Source organism: Notolepis coatsorum (genome assembly GCF_963971535.1).
Source record: "Notolepis coatsorum genome assembly, chromosome: 1".
NCBI lineage: Eukaryota > Metazoa > Chordata > Actinopteri > Aulopiformes > Paralepididae > Notolepis > Notolepis coatsorum.
Genome location: NC_140165.1, coordinates 307,203,830 through 307,221,729, shown reverse-complemented (window position 1 = coordinate 307,221,729; position 17,900 = coordinate 307,203,830). Strand labels below are relative to the sequence as shown.

Genomic DNA, 17,900 nt, shown 5'->3' with positions numbered 1-17,900 from the left:
CCGGGGGAATGTTCTCACAGTAGACCGCTTAGGCGCCTGTCTAGTCCGCAGTACTCCGGGCACAGGTCGAGTTATGCTCTTGGGGCCTGTTGCCTGGATTGAGGGATCAACCTCTTTGGGGGTTGTCTCCCCGGCGCTTCGACTGGCCCCACAGTGTTGTGGGGGTGTAGCCTCTTGTGGAGTGCTTCAGGGCGGCGTGCCAAAGGGGGGAAGGGCCTGCTCTTGGTTTGGGCCTTGTCCGATACGCTGGCGATGTGGGGGGTGGTGTCACCAGTGACTGTCTGGTGGGGTCCCGATGCTACGGCATCATTGACCTCACCGGGCCCTCAGGTTGTTCCTGGGGCTGGGTCCTCCTCCGCGCTCCGCTGCTACGGCCTTTCCACGGGGTTGGGTTCTTGACCTTCGACCCTGTGATGTTGGTGGCTGTGACAAAGGTGTTTTGCTTCCCGTCCGTTGCCTGGTGGCATGTGGGATGCACGCCTGAGTGGTCGCGGGTCCTTCTGTGTGAAGGTAAGTAGTAGAGGAGCGGATGTGGGTGTGGCCAGGCGGATGGGTGTGTGCATGTGGAGAAAAGTATTCATTATTAGACTGGATAAAGGGACAGTTCCACTACGAGCAGAGCGCTCGCTATACTCATATAACTATGGTTATAGAATAACCGTATGTTACTGATTCGCCAAACGAAATCTCATTTAGTTATTACAATGGGTTTAGTCTTTATAGATAATCTTTTTGGTTTGGTATTTAGTATATATAAATTAATGTAAATAATGGATTCACCTGTTCTGCGTCAAAGTACTTCACTGAGCGAGTCTGCGCTCCTTCTGACTGTTTGTGACTCCTCCAAAGGCACTATTTGAATAATAACCGCATTGAATAGCTTGTATTTATAAAATAGAGGCTATTTAATTTCTCAGAGCCACAGCTGAGTCTCCGAGTACTTGAGTGACCAAGAGTTGAGTATCATCGGCATAGCAGTGAAACGACAAGGCATGAGACGTGATAAGAGATTTGGTGTAGAGGGAGAAGATGAGGGATCCAAGGACCGAGCCCTGGGGGACAACCCGTCTGAAGAGGCGACAGGGTCCCTCTCCATGATAATTGGTAGGAGTGGTCGTTGAGGTAGGATGACAGCCATGCCAGCACAGAGCCTACAACTCCCATTCCTGATCTGATGATTGACCGTGTCGAAGGCTACCGACAGGTCCAAGAGAATCAGGACAGAGGAGAGGCCTTTCGATCTTGCTAACGGGGTAGGAGGAGGAAGAGAGCAACAGAGAGATCAAACACAGGCATGAGAACAGGTGTGTGTCTACAGAAAACACCATGGCTGTCCTCCTTCGTGGGCACCCTTCTCTCTGTCCCTGCGACCAGATACTGTATTATTTACATGTCCTCTGTGCAAACTCATGTCATCGTTTGATGATATGATATGATACATTTATTTATATTGCGCCCCTCAACCAATAGTTACATCGGCCCGGGGCGCAGCCTGGGGGAAAAACATAAAGACGGGAACAATACAAGGCTAATACGTGGCGTAGTGGACAAGGCGCTCGCCACGAAATCTGGAGATGCTGGGCTCGCCTGTTCGAGCCCAGCGCTCCACATTTGCTTTCAGTTTAGCTGGTCGTCCGTACTAATACACATTGGCCGTATTAGGGGGTGGGAAACTGATGGGTGGGGATCGGGCGTTGTGGACAGCGACTCCTACAGGTCGGTTGGTGCGCCTGCGCAGTAGAATCAGGAAGTGTCGGGGGCAGCGTGAGCCTCCCACGCGTTACTCCTCGCCACTGAGAGATCGAGCTGCGCAGGTGAAAAGATGCGACTGCTGTTACCTCAAGTACCGGAGGGGACTTGTGCTATGTATGACTTAGTCCACATTGCAGTCGGCTTGTGGGAGGCAAGAAACAGTGTTTGTGACAGGGGAGGGTTGAATTGGATGATACGAAATTGGGATATGAGAAAATATAGAAAATGGGAGAAAAAGTGGATCAAAAAAAAAGACGGGAACAATACGAAAACAGAAGAAATACATGCAGGCCAACCAAGCAGACAGAGAACGGACGGACATAATACACCAGACATACTAGAACACAAAACTAGCTCATGGGTTTTTTATGGCGAAAGGTTGGGTTTTGAGCATGGCCTTAAAAGTCTGTAGAGTGCTTGCAGATTTTATGTTTAGTGGGAGCTTGTTCCAGAGTTTCGTCGCTGCGACTGCGAATGCCCGGTATCCCTTCGTCACCATTCTTGAGTGTGGGACTTTATGGCAGATTTGACTGTTTGATCTGAGGGCTCTGGAACTGGCTGATTGGACCAGGAGTTCCTTTATGTAAGCTGGGGTGAGACCGTTTAGGGCTTTGTATGTGAACATGAGGATCTTGAAATTAATTCTTTGTTTTACCAGGAGCCAGTGTAGGGATAGACCACTGCACTTCCGCATTACATTGAGCTCATGGAGGAGAGAGCGGGGGGAGAAAATGTATCAATGTGGATGAGAGCCTTGACATTAACTCATTCTCTGCCAAGCCCTTTCCTGGATATGGCTATGTGCTGCCACGCATTAAACCAATGGAGTCGGTCACCTTGTTTGCAGGCCTATAACTATATTCTATATTATAGCTATGGATGCAATACTATGGCCCATTTGACATCGAGTATCTATCGTCCAAGATGTGATGGATGATTTTTCCATCCATACATTCCCGTTTTATACCGTGGTGAATATAAGTATGGTTTTAGAGCGGTTTAGTGTAATTCCTGGGAGGCTAGTAATAGCCTGCGACGTGTATTATATTAAATCCATTGGCATTTTGTCCCTACACACGCTACAGTTAAAAATTCAAATGCATATGATCGGTATTATGTTCCATCATGAATGCATGAAGGGGGGGGGGGGTGTTTCTGATTAATTGATTGTCAATAACGGCATTCGTTAGTACAACAACATATGCTGATCAGGGCGATAGCTATGAAAACAAGGCACAATCAAGCTGAAATTGACATTAAATTGCTCTTACCTGTGGCCGGTGGGATTCCAAAAAGAATATTCCAATTATTTGAGTGCCATCTGGTAGATCGTATGTCCATTTGGCCCACAACATAACCCACCACTGTCACACTCCCAGGTCAGGTCAGACCTGGGAGAGAGAACACTACAGATATGATGTGAACCCTACCTGCTGACATTGGTCCCCTACCTCCTGACATTGGTTCCCTGCCTCCCTCTAGTGGCCAGACTAACCTGATGGTACAGGCGGCCATCTTGTTTTGGTTCCAAGTGATAGAATTAATATCTAATTATTTGTTATCTTGGGCCATCCCTGTCTGTGTGTGATGTTTTCTCCCTGTCTGGTTGTTATGTGTGATTATGTCTTCTGTGTCTAGTTTGGTGTATTCCTAGTGTGTTTATCAGATTTTGCCTTTTTGTATTATTGCCTGGCATTTGCCAGCTGTTATTCATTACATCAGTGGTAGTATTTAAGACCTGCTTGTTACTGACTTCCTTGTGGCGTCATTGTCTCATGTACCCTCCTTGCTACCCTCATTCCTCCAAGTCCTCGGTGTTCCCCTGCCTGTCGTGTCTCCTGTTGTCTTCCTTGCTTTGTTGTTTTGTATGGAGAAGTGTTTTGTAAGTAGTTCTAGTATTTTGTTTGTATTGCTTTGGATCTCAAGTAAACATCCATTTTTCAAGCTTCACTCCTCGTCTCTGCCTCCATTCCCTCTCTGCAAACTCTGTTCTCACCTTCATTTAGCAACCCCATCGTAACAACCACAGCATAATGAATCGGGGGTCCCGAAAATGATTCAATGCGATCGGGTGAAGCCCTAGGTTCACGTTATTAGAAAAGTCCACCCGGACCAATATAATCGACGCACAGCCCAATACAGAGGGTTTCAAAGGAAGTGCAATACCGGCCGCACCCCATCTGTATTGGACTTTTGCGATCTCAGACTCATTCCCTATGATAACACCAGGCTTGCTGGATGGATAATGAATGGAAATAGCTAATAAAAGAAATAACGATCAAATAACGAGTATACTCGTTGTTGGCGTTCAACGATTGGCGGCCAATAACGAATGTAATCGTTGTTGGCAGAGAAAAAGTTAAGTGATGGTAGGTACGACTGTGGGGGTGCTGGAGACTTGATCCAATGGACTTTTATACGCCTGAGTCTCCTGAACAGGGAGAGACCAATCCCAAGTTGATCTGCACTTTCTCGGACGAGCTATAGTCGCTTTTTCGTACCTACTCCCGAAATACGCATGCGCAGATTGATGAACCCAGACTCCGTGGGCAATCTGCGCATGCGTAGTTCGGGAGTAGCTACATACTTACACTGTAAAGGTTCTGCAAAATAGGAGTGAGACTGACCATCAATAGTAATGTGTAAGGCCTCTTAACACTTTGGTCGCCAGGCTTATATTCATAATAAACCATCCCACGCCAGCTCTATTTGTCTATGGAGAGGTTCCCCTTCTTTGCAGGGCTATAACTTTTTAAATTGTATTGCTAAATTGACATTACTATGGCCCATTCAACATCAAGTATCTATTGTTCAGGGTGTAGCAACGTTATACTTTTTCATTCACATATTCACACTAAAATACGGTCTAAAGTATAAGTATGTTTTTATCGTTTTCTGCAGCATTCTCCAGAATGTGATTTATAGCCCTAAATGCATTATATTGATGATCAAATACAGTTTGATAGCAATCTGCGCGAGATAAAAAATGTCAAATGGACGTGCTTCTAGAAGTTACTACTTATCATCTGATGTTGACCGGATGGGGGGGGGGTCGTTTATAATTCCGTGGCCAACGTTAGATGATTCATCTAGTGTGGGTGATATGATCATCAGAGCAGTTTATATCGAACACGTTAAAAAAAACACTGAATCTCACCGTAGCTTCCTCGTAGCGTTGGGCGATGAGCGTGGAGCAGAAATATTCCTATTATGGGATGTAGAAATATGCGATCCATCTCCAGGTTGTATAATAGTATATACGTCCAAATCATGTTGTTTATCGAGTTATTGGTAACGGATTGCTATCCATTGTGTCTAGCTCGAGTCCTGGGACTATTAGCGAGTGATCGGACGGAATTGGAATGAGCACCAGCTTCCGTTTCCTGTTTCCGGTTTGGGCGATCCGCCGATCGGCCACCAGATGGCGCTCTTGAACCGTTGGAGAGTTGAGAGGGGATCAACAGTAGATCTCAAGTCTCCGGGGGAGAAATATGATTGCGATCACAGATTTTTGAAATATTGATCTCAAAGACGTGGTACGGTGTCATTGGCAGAATGAGCATGGCGGGGAATGACGTGGTAAGGCGTTTTTGGCGACCAAAGTGTTAATCTATGTTTTAGCCTGTTATTAGTCAAATATTAATGCATGCAACGTTTTTGTTTTATTGTATTTTTCATGTGTGAAACAATATAAGGGTGTCAACAAGCCCCCCAAAAGAAAATGTCATCCATGACATAAAGCGGCCACCTCTGGACAAACATTGGCCACCCTAGTTCAAAGATCCTAGAACCGCCCCTGTCGATATCTTTCACAATATTAAGATACACCGAGTGGATTCATAAGACATTTCTACTTGTAACAGAGGTATTTATGCGGTTTTTTTATTTATCTGTATTTGCATTGGAAAGCCCTCATTTTCACTTCAGAATAACAAAACAATAAAAACTATAATTAATATATAAGGCTTACCACTTGTACATGATCTAGCTTTACCAGAACAAAGACCAGAGACCAGGTAGGCCTATAGGGCCTCCCCATGATGTAACGTAAACCGATGCACCGTGACAGGGAGGCGTCTGTCTGAGAAGGACGGTATATAAACCCAGTGAGAAGGCAGTCATACCTGTGAGTACTGCCCTCAGCTCCACGCACGCTGTACTTTAAGGGATGATTATCTCTACTCTCTCTCTCGGTCCGAGCCTGGCTGTGGGTTTGGCCGTGCTATACTTGAGTCTCGCCTGTATTACCGGGGCTTCAACTGACACAGGGGCCGGGGTTGCCGCCGGTGAGCCTCTCAGGTGTAGGCGCCTGGGCACCCCTCGTCTGCCGGCGTTCTCTAAGGATGGTGACTATGTTATTGGGGGTGTTTTCTCCATTCACTACTACATGCATACTGTGGAACACAGATACACCAGCCTGCCTGAGCCCCTAACGTGCACAGGGAGGTCAGTGAGGGGAGGGAGTAGTGCGTAGTATAGGGCTGTATAGATATGCTGTGTAGTGTGTGATTTTATAAAAACTGTGTAAGTTATTGCTGATGTTTTCTGAGGACTTGTCTCGTTTTATAAAATCAACCATTGCCACATTGTTGTTATTGAATTGATATCACACTGGTAGCCTATCTACCATGAACTGATTGCCCAGTATGGTAACTTCATTGTTAAAACTATTGATTAATACTAGCTTACTTTAGACACTTTTAACACTACACCATATTTTGTATCTATTTATTACACAAATATTTGCACTACATCCATACCGAATCTTTGCATTTTGCATTTTAAAAAGTTGCATTTTGTACCTTGTTGTTTGTATTTTGTACTTGGTTTGTATATTGTATATTGTCATTTACTGTATGAAGCACAATATCAGTAGGGTCATACAGAATCAAGCATTTCACTGTAATGTGTAGTTTATATGTGACAAATAAAACAAAACTTGAAGTTGAACTTGAATGTATAAGTTTCAAGTTTCTTTAATAGTTGTCATACAGAAGTAGAGAATACTTTTATACAAAATGCTTCTTTCTGTTACGCTCCTGAGACTGTGCTAGACAAAACGATAAGTATGAAATAAAATAGTATAGCATGTAAAAAATAGAAGTAAAAAATAGAAGTCACGTACGTAGACACAGTGTTCAGTATATACATATGTACAATGTTCAATGCAGAATAGAAGTAACTGAGTTACCATACAATATACTATGCAATATACTAATATACAATATACTATATAGTGCAAAGCAGAAATGGGATGAGGTACAATTTAGGTACAATTTACAGTAAGGTGTACTGAGGTATGGGTTGTAGTGCAAATCCTTTACCAATAAATATAAAGTGTGTTTAGGTGTTCTAAAGTGTGGAGAGTGGGTGCTGCAGTGAGTTGTTTGTTTAAAGTGTGTGTGTGCGTGTGGATGTGTGTGCTGTGAGTGCATTTGATGGTTGTTGCATAGTGTTATTGTTCGTTGGGCAACCTGATGGCCTGGGGATAGAAGCTTCTTCTGAGTCTTTCTGTGCTTGTCTGTTCTTGTCTGTTCTGTTCTGTACCTGTCTGTTCTTTCTACATGCAGCATGGACTCGCGGGAACTGCGCTTCTCGCGTGCAATGGTGTTCGCCATCGATGAGATAAACAACAGCTCGGACCTGTTGCCCGGTGTTACACTGGGTTACCGGATTCACGACTCCTGCGCGTCGGTTCCCATGGCTGTGAAACTGGCGTTCCAGTTGGCGAACGGCCTCGACCCGGTGTCCGACACCGGTCAAAAGTGTTCACATTCCGGCATGGTAACGGCTATAGTCGGTGACTCTGGATCCACGCCATCCATCAGCATGTCGCGCATCATCGGGCCCTTCCACATTCCACAAGTAGGCGAAACCACGCCAGTCTCTTGTTTGATCTTATTCCATTTTATTTTATTTCCATTTTCTTTTATTCCACCTTTTTATTTGATCATCTGTCCGTTATTGTCTGTCGCACCGAAAACGACCCAATCAAATTCCTTGTATGTTAAAACTAAAGACCTTTCTGATTCTGATTCTGATTCTGATTATCAATCGCATGGATTTTCTTATTTTTTTTTCTATTGTTTTATGGTGTTTTTTTATTGTGGATATCCGATATGTGATGTTATTTGTTGATCTGTGAAGCCCATTGAGGCAATTCGCTGTGATTTCGGGCTATACAAATACATTTGATTTGATTTGATTTGATTTGAGCACACTCTTGTTTTTGCAGGTGAGCCACTTCGCCACGTGTGCGTGTCTGAGCGACAAGCAGCAGTATCCGACCTTCTTCAGAACCATCCCGAGTGACCAGTTCCAGGCCGACGCCCTGGCCAAACTCGTGAAGCACTTCGGCTGGACCTGGATAGGTACGGTTCGGTCCGACTCGGACTACGGTAACAATGGCATGATGGCCTTTCTGAGGGCTGCGCGCAAAGTGGGCATCTGCGTGGAATACTCGGAATCTTTCCATCGGACGCACCCGCTCAGCAGGATCCGACGGGTGGCTGACATTATCCGCAGGTTCAAGTTTTGATTTATTTGTCACATATAATAAAGTACTAATTAAAGATTAGACTAGATTCAAATGTATTGTCATTTTACAGCACATGTACAGTACAACAAAAATGGTTGGCATCCAACCAGAGTGCAAATGGAAAGTGCAACAGCAATATACAATACAGGTCAAGTCAAGTCAAGTAAATTTTATTTGTATAGCATTTCCAGGCAGCGGCAGCTGGCACCAAAGTGCTTCACAGGCAGGTTGATAAAAACAAAATAATATGATGCAAGATATAAGATTAAAAACATAGTAAAGCAATGAAAGTAATAAAAACAAGTAGGACACAGTAAAACAAAGAAGGGCCAGGGGTCTAGTGGTGATTAAGTGGGGGGGAAGGCCAAGGTGACTGGGTACAACATATACAAATTAGTACTACTGAATGTAGTGCTAATCAGATGTATGTACAGAGTTGTAGTATAAGTTTCATGTTTTGTTTTATTTGTCACATACAGGATAAAGTAGCCTATACATGTACATTAGAGTGAAATGCTTTGTTCTGTACGAGCCCCCTGAGATTGTGCTTCATATACAGTACAGTCTAAAAATAAAAAGAATAAAGTCCAAGCTCTATACAAAATATACAATATACAAACCAAGGTACAACCTAAAGTACAAAATTAAGTACAAAATGCAAACAATGAGGTACAAAATTAAAAAAATGAGGTATGGATGTAGTGCAACTCTTTTTGTAATAAATAGATACAAATATGGTGTTCAAATAACGCAGATATTAAATGGTTATTATGTGTATTATGTTGAATCCAACAATACAACGCCCTAAAGTATTCAGGCCTAATACTGTATTATGTTTTAACGATTCCATTCATTCCATTACGCATCATTTATTGTTGAACTGTCTACGCGCAGGTCTACGGCGACGGTCGTGGTGGCGTTCACCGCACCTGGAGACCTGAGGATCCTACTGGAAGAGTTGGCCCGCCATCCCGCTCCACCTCGACAGTGGATAGGCAGCGAGGCCTGGGTGACTGACCCGGAGTTGCTGAGGTTCACCCAGTGTGCCGGGGCCATCGGCTTTGGCATTCAGCGGTCTGTCATCCCGGGGCTGAGGGACTTCCTGCTGGACCTCTCCCCCGCTAAAGTGCGCAGCTCCCAGCTGCTCACAGAGTTCTGGGAGAGTGCGTTCAATTGCCGCCTGGGGAAAAGTGAGATTATTATTATTATTATTATTACCTACGTGGTACTTTCAGTAACAGTGCAACTGTCTGATTAATCCTTATAACTGCTAAATAATGGCCACTCTGGGTGTGAGTTTCCTCCTAGTGAATGATGTTGCAAAGAAAACCCCACAGGTTTACCATCAGAATCAGAAATGTCTTTATTGCCAAGTAAGCTTGCACATACAATAAATTTGGTGCATCAACATTAACAGACAATTAAAGTAGAATAAAATAAAATGCTAAATAATATCGGACAGGGCTGTACAATTGTGCAGGATTGTGTATATACACTCAATTAGAATAGAAATACAGTGGAATAGAATATGTAACAGAGCTGGGCAATTATGCAGTATTGTGCAAAGAATATGAACAGTGTCATGTTCAGATGCTCACAGTTTTGAGTATCTGTGCAAATATATAATAATAATAATAATAATAATAATAATAATAATAATAATAATAATAATAATAATAATAATAATAATAATAATAATAATAATAATAATAATAATAATAATAATAATAATAATAAATTATAATATAATAACTTGTATAGCAACCATAACACTGTCTGTCTGTGTCTTTAGCTGTTGGTACTGAGGAGAGGGCGTGTGATGGAACAGAAGACCTGCAGAGCCTCTGGAGCCCCTACACTGACACAGCTCAGCTCCGAATCACGAACATGGTGTATAAGGCCGTTTACGCCATAGCACACGCCATCCACAGGCTTGTGTGTCAGGAGAGAAACTCCACAGCCCACTGTGACAGACTCACCAGCGTACTGCCCAAGCAGGTCAATGGAACTGAATACTTAAAGGAACACGCCAATATTTTGGGAAATTAGCTTGCCGTCTTCTCCAGAGAGAGACAAGAAGATAGATACCAGTTTCCTCTCTGTGCGTTCAGTAGAAAGCTCTCTGGCTGCATGTTAGCCTAGCTTAGCACAATGAATGGAAGCGGACATGGCCGGTTAGCCTTCGGGAGAGGTGTTACTGTAGTCGGACAATGCCTAGGCTAACCGGCCATGTCCGCTTCCATTCATTGTGCTAAGCTAGGCTAATGTGCAGCCAGATAGCTTTCTACTGAACGCACAGAGAAAAAACTGCTATTTTCTTGTCTCTCTCTGGAGAAGACGATAAGCTAATTTCCCAAAATGTTGGCATGTTCTTTTAACATTTGCTGCATTATTTACATAATTCTGGGAAAGGGGAACACCACTCAAATAAAACATGCCATGGCCTCAGATAGTTCAATCAACATTCGTGAACATGAGATACTGTACACTCTCCCAAAGCCAGAAACCAGAGAAGTAAGAATCAAACCTGTGATGTCATCAGCTATAAAGTCTGGAGCTGCTCCATCGACAATGAATGGGAGACAGAGTTTGTGGACTCACATAACGTCAATCATTATTTTGCACATTTATTTCACTTAAATTACCTATTTTAACCACTTTTACTTCCTGCTTTTGCTCTCTCTCGTCGACCCCTCCCTCTGTTTCATCCACGCAGGTCCTGGGTCAGCTCAAGAGGGTTAATTTCTCTCGTAATGGCTACCAGGTCTCATTTGATGCCAACGGTGACCCTGTGGCCACATATGAACTTGTCAACTGGCAGAGAGGTGAGACTGGCCACATGGACTTCGTGACTGTCGGGCACTATGACGCCTCTCTGCCGGCTGGCAAAGAGTTCCGCATGAGCAGGAACCTCACCTGGGCAACGGGTGCCACGCAGGTAGGGAGACCAGATTCCGATCGCCGCTCCTATTCTGTTCTCGCTAAATGGACTGCATTTATATGGCGCCTTCATCCAACATGGTTTACAACTTGAGCCTCACATTCACCCATTTATAAGTGTTTGTATACATGTTTAAGTGTTTGTACGTTTTGTATTGAAAAATGTAAAGATAAAAATATCCCCTTCGGTAGATTTGAAGTTAAAACAGGTATCTTCATCCTTGCACAATGCCATCCATTCACATAATATAACTAAGCCACATCAAACCTGAATTTTGTTATGCTAGTGCCATTACGCCACCATGAAACCGACTTGTCTCAAACCCTCCCACTTTTCTTGATCCTCCAATCGCAACTGTTGCCTCCCTCGGACAAAAACAATGTCCACAAGTGTGCACTCTAGATAGCAGCAAAGGCTACTGCATTATACAAATTTACAAAAAGAATTAGGGTGTGACAGGGTTTAAAAGTGTCAAATGAGATTCTGATTGTATGATATTGTTAAAACTCGGTAGCATGCAAGTTATGTCTGTGTGTGTGTGTGTGCGTGTGTGTGTGTGTGTGTGTGTGTGTGTGTGTGTGTGTGTGTGTGTGTGTGTGTGTGTGTGTGTGTGTGTGTGTGTGTGTGTGTGTGTGTGTGTGTGTGTGTGTGTGTGTGTGTGTGTGTGTGTGTGTGTGTGTGTGTGTGTGTGTGTGTGTGTGTGTGTTTGAACACATTCACCAGGTGCCTGTGTCTGCCTGCAGTGAGACATGTCCTTCAGGAACACGTAAGGTCCTACAGAAAGGAAAACCTGTCTGCTGTTATGACTGTATACCATGCGCAGAAGGAGAAATAAGCCATACCACAGGTAAACTAAATAGTTTGCTTGCATATACAGTAGGGCTGACCTTCAAAGCTTTTTTTGGCAATCGAAGCTTCGGGGCCGAGCTTCGATTTTAATTTGAAGCTTCGAGAAAAAAAAATAAAAGAAATTTAATATTATTATTATTTTTTTTATTTTTTTATTTTTTTATCTTATGTTGTGGGACTTGTACAACACTTTGGTAAACTTTGTTGTTTTTAAATGTGTTCTATAAATAAAGTGGATTGGATTAATTAATTAAGTAGCCCATTTCGTGACTGTGACGCAGCCAACAAGGTTTCACTCGGCTGTGTGATTTAATTCAAGGTAGATCGCTGTTGTCGTTTGAACAACTTCAGATTTCATGGGAACTACCAATCCCCAAAATCAAGAATGTTTAAGATGAATGAAGTAAGATTTTGATTATTTGAAATATGGCCTGTGTAGACTAAACTATGCACAGAATTATGTCAGTCTACAAGGTCCGGCAATGTAGACCTTGTAGACTCCACTACAGACCAATTATCAGTGAATGTTCATGCATTTTTAAGAAGGGCTACTTCCACAAAAATACAAAGAACTCACCAAAACATCTCAGTAGCACCTTAACTAAATGTTCTATTTCATATATGGAGATTCATATTTATTGATGTATTGCATGTTGCATGCATTTCTACATTTTATTTCCTATTTTGTTTATTCATCCCAGTATCTTTCTTTCTTATGTGTGGAATTCTACAAGGCATGTAGGTGTATATGTGTTTGAGGATGATATCCTTCAAACAGGCAATAGTTATGATATAATTTGGGCAGTGCTGAGCTGGGTTACTTTCCTCCAGTGTATTTGTCCCCCGGCCCCACCGAATGGTCCCATGCACACACACACACACAAATCGAAGTAAAAAGAAAATTAAACTTCGATTTTTTTTTTATGTTCGAAGCTTGTGCCATCGAACGAAGCTTCGAAGCTTCGAAGTATTTAAGACAGCCCTAATATACAGTATGACCACTTGTTACGACCCCTGTGTGTCTAAGGGTAAAGGGCTGTAACATAACAGTTGGTTGACAGAAAAGATGGACCACGTTTGTAAACAACAATGATATTTATTGGTAAATGCAAAGGAAGCACATGTAGCTCAGGGGTGAGCCCAGGCCAAAACAACAAACAAACACCACTATACTCCAAATAAACCCAATCTAATCTATGGTAAAAGAAATTACATTACCTAAACTACTCTTACCTAACCAAAACAGGAGAAAACAATATCCAAAGGAAATGGCAGCTCACCCCATCTGTGCTTCCTGAGGAAGGAGGAGGAAAAACACATTAATGATACATACAACAAAATGGAAACATAACAAAACAATCTATAGGTAACAATGCTCTCTCTGCGGCCATACAATCACAAAGGCACTTTCACTATTACAAAGGCCTATAAACAAAAAGCAATATTGTCAAAGTACAGGTTTACCAAAATCACAACATGCCTAGCCTCATGCCAGAGAGAGAGAAAGACTGAAGTGAGAAAGCCATGTTTTAACAGGTGTGGGGTGATCCATGATTGGGGGGTGTGGATTGAGTGTTGGAGTCTGGAAAGCCAACCACCAATCACTGCTGTGTTGCAATAATGGAAGGATTGGCCTGGCAGGGACCAATGGGGAAGGGAACAATGGCTGGAGGGAGGAAACAAAATGGAGAACACACACACATGGAGACACACACTGGGGAATATATACATTGGGATGTAACACCCCCATACATAAGACAAAAAACATGCCTACATAAACTACCAACTAAACATGTTTTTTTTTCTTCTTTAACAACGAGATAACATCCCCGAGATAACATGCACTCCAAAACAAAGAGCTATGAAAAAACTAGCAGCAACATAAAACGAGTCCACAGCAACATAGACCGAGTAGACAGAAAAAATAGATCAAGTCGACAGCAATATACAGTAGAACGAGTCGACAGCAACAGAGATTTCAACTACGAGACAGAGCATCCGCCAACACATTATCAGACCCCTTCTTATGCTTTATGCTGAGGTTATAATTTTGCACTATGAGCGCCCAACGCATGAGGCGCTGATTGTGGTTGTACATCCGCGACAGAAAAACCAATGGGTTGTGGTCGGTGTATACTACCACTGGTAATACGCTCGAACCGACATACACCTCAAAATGTTGCAACGCATACAACATAGCCAAAGTCTCCTTTTCAATAGTGGAATAGTTTAGTTGATGTTTGTTAAATTTCCGGGAGAAATAACAAACCGGGTGACTGACACCATCGTGATCTTCCTGTAATAACACCCCTCCAGCTCCCACCCCGCTGGCATCCACCTCCAGCTGGAACGGCAGGGAGAAATCTGGAGCAGAGAGAACAGGGGAACTGCATAAGAGAGCTTTAACACTATCAAATGCATTTTGACAATCAGCTGTCCAAATGAATGGTTTGGACGGGCTACACAGGCTAGTGAGAGAAGTGACGACAGAAGAAAAGTTCCGGCAAAAACCACGGTAATACCCAGCCATCCCAAGGAATCTACGCAATTCCCGCCTAGTAGTAGGCACTGGAAAAGTTGTGATTGCAGATATTTTTGCATCCACCGGACGCACTTGGCCTTGTCCTACCTGCTTACCAAGATAGGTAACCGTAGCCTTGCCGAACTCACACTTGGCAAGGTTAAGGGTCAGGGAGGCTCCAGCTAAGCGGTCAAAGACAGTTTGCAAGGTTGTCATGTGGTCACGCCAGTTGGTCGAATAGACAACCAGGTCATCGAGATAGGCATTACAATTTGGAACACCAGCCAGGACTAGGGTCACCAGTCGCTGGAAAGTGGCCGGGGCATTACGCATTCCAAAAGGCATTACAGTATATTGCAAAAAATTGTCAGGAGTAACAAACGCAGAGATTTCCGAGGCACGGGGGGTCAAAGGGACCTGCCAGTAACCCTTTAACAAATCTAGTTTGCTAACATAGGTGGCAGATCCAAGGTTGTCAATACAATCTTCCATGCGGGGCAGTGGGAAGGAATCAGGCACGGTGACAGCATTTACCTTTCGGAAATCAGTACAAAATCTAGGAGTTCCATCCGATTTGGGAGCTAACAAGCAAGGTGAACTCCAGGGACTGCAACTTGGCTTGGCTAAACCATGTTTTAACAAATAGTCAACCTCCTGTTGCATCATGGCCCTCTTGGTGATGTTAACACGGTATGCATGTTGCTTGATAGGCACAGCATTGTTAACTTTTAATATCATGGGCCAATACAGAAGTACAGGAGGGAACATCACCAAACAGAGCCATGTAGGCCTGAATCAAATTTGTGATGTCCTCTCGCTGCTCCTCAGGTAAGTGTGCTAAGTGAGTGGGCAGGTTCAATAACATCTCAGTGTTGGACAATCTAGCACCCTGATGGGCTGCATTGCGCAACTCCAAGCCATCTACGTCCTCACCACTAACGTCAGGAGAGTCCGGAACTATTGGAGTTGAGGCAACAGCAGAGACGGCCAGTCCGGCTGTCTGGTCTGAGGTCTTCACCTGCACACTATCTCTGGAAAAATATGGTTTAAGCATATTGATGTGGCAAACACGAGAGTGACGTTTACGATCAGGGGTGCGAACCACATAGTCTGTATCACTTATCTTCTTGTCTATTGCATACGGTCCGGAAAAACGAGCGGAAAGAGCAGAACCAAGGATAGGTAACAGGACTAGAACCTTATCACCTGGCTGGAAAGATCGAGAAACAGCTTTCTCGTCATAGTGCCGTTTCATAGTTCTCTGGGAAGAAGAGAGCGCTTCTTTTGCGAGAGAGCACGCCTGATGCAGTCGCTCTCGAAACTGGCTAACAAAATCTAGCACATTAGTGGGTGTGCTGGCACCCTTTGACATGAACCGTTCTTTAAGAACTTTCAGAGGCCCTCTAACAGTGTGCCCAAAAACGAGCTCAGCAGGACTGAAACCAAGAGACTCCTGTATGGTCTCTCGCGCAGCAAATAGAACAAGGGGGACACCCTCATCCCAATCTTTCTCTGTGTCTAAGCAATATTTACGCAGCATGGACTTTAAGGTCTGATGCCAACGTTCTAGAGCCCCCTGAGTTTCAGGGTGGTAGGCACTGGACACTATATGTCGGATACCCAGGGACTGTAACACTTGCTCAAATAACCTAGACAGGAAGTTGGTGCCTTGGTCCGTTTGTACTACCTTAGGCAGTCCAAACGTGGAGAAGAACTTCGTCAAAGCCTTAATTATTACAGGCGCTGTAATTCTGCGAAGAGGGATAGCCTCAGGGAAACGGGTGGCGGTACACATTATTGTCAACAAAAACTGATTGCCGGCTTTGGTCCTTGGCAACGGACCAACACAGTCAACTATGACATGTTCAAATGGTTCACCGACCGCTGGTATAGGACAGAGGGGGGCAGGTGGAATTACCTGGTTTGGCTTTCCGGTGATCTGACAAGTACTACAGGTACGACAGTACTGTGCTACATCGGACTTCAAACCGGGCCAAAAGAAATGTTGAAGTATTCTGTTGTACGTTTTAGTGACTCCCAAGTGTCCAGACCAAGGGTGGTCATGGGCCAAGAACAGTACATGCTGACGATAAACTGCAGGGACAACAATCTGATAAACAGTGCTCCAGTCTGGTACCTGATCTGGTAGCCCTATCTCCGATTGTGCATGCTCTGCCAGTCTAGTACCATGGGACCTCCATGTACGCATCAAAACTCCTTCATCCACAAAATAAGAATGCAACTCTCTCCTCTGTTCTGTTTCAAGAGAAGAGAAACATTTTGCAAGAGAAGGGTCAGCCTTCTGGGCAGTAATTAGCATTTCACGAGTAACGGGTAACTTCAATGCGTCGGAACTAGTTACAGTTGTCTGTGGGGGTACCTTACTATGAGTCGGTGGTTTGTCAGCGGTATCAGAAGTTGGAGCCAGCAACTCCTCCCTGACAAAGGCTGAAGCAAAAACAGAGTCAGACAAATTAATTTCATCACCTCTCTTTTTCAATTGAGCCCGAGTGACAACACTTGCAGAAAAAACTTCAGGGAAGTTCTGTGACAAGTCATCAGGCAGAGAATCTGTGTCTGGGTGATCCAACACTTCCAGCACAGCGTTCACCTGTCCTCCAGCTAAATCATTTCCCATGATAAAGGAAATGCCTTTAACTGGCAAGGAAGGTCTCACCCCTATTTTAAAGAAACCAGTGACCAAATCAGATTGTACATGAATACAGTGTAACGGGGCTGGCACGAAACCCATCTCAATACCTTGAACTAGGACACTAGAACCACAGGAAGATTTCTCAGACAGAGGTAGTACATCAGAGAGGATAAAGGATTGTGAGGCTCCAGTATCTCGTAAGATCTGAACTGTACGCTGATCTTTTGGATCCCCTGTCAAGGAAACTAAACCCTTGGAAGTAAATGGCCTGAAACAAGGATCGAGAACATCCTGATCATTGTGCATCTGTTGATCGGAATCAGGTGCCATTTTAATCAGACCAACCCCTTTGGGTTGTCTAAAGTTCTGAGAGGACGGTTGCTGCTTACGTTTCAATGTTAAACAGTCAGAAATAACATGACCAGATTTATGACAGTAGTAACATGTCCGCTCATCTTTTGAGCGTGGAGGTGACATTCTTGGTCGGGGGTGTGTGAATTCTGAATGGTTGGGGACAGAAGGTCTCTGAGAGAAATCATGGGGGAGAAACGAGTCACGCCTATCTACAAACACAGTTTTATGGGTTAGCGCAAACTCATCAGCTAATACAGCAGCTTGCTGCAGAGTGGACACTTTCTGCTCACTC

At 43.8% G+C, this 17,900-nt stretch overlaps 1 protein-coding gene across 1 annotated transcript in view; it reads left to right on the top strand.

The window, feature by feature from the left end:
- LOC311225752 (vomeronasal type-2 receptor 1-like) overlaps positions 1-17,900 on the top strand; it is a gene marked incomplete at both ends in the record, with an annotated part of 42,041 nt that overhangs the window by 20,110 nt on the left and 4,031 nt on the right. The window contains 7 exons of the mRNA XM_084311146.1: positions 6,021-6,198; positions 7,323-7,617; positions 7,988-8,277; positions 9,185-9,480; positions 10,083-10,288; positions 11,007-11,228; positions 11,955-12,078. Of these exons, the coding sequence (XP_084167272.1) occupies positions 6,021-6,198; positions 7,323-7,617; positions 7,988-8,277; positions 9,185-9,480; positions 10,083-10,288; positions 11,007-11,228; positions 11,955-12,078 (1,611 nt within the window). The remainder of the gene's footprint in view (positions 1-6,020; positions 6,199-7,322; positions 7,618-7,987; positions 8,278-9,184; positions 9,481-10,082; positions 10,289-11,006; positions 11,229-11,954; positions 12,079-17,900) is intronic.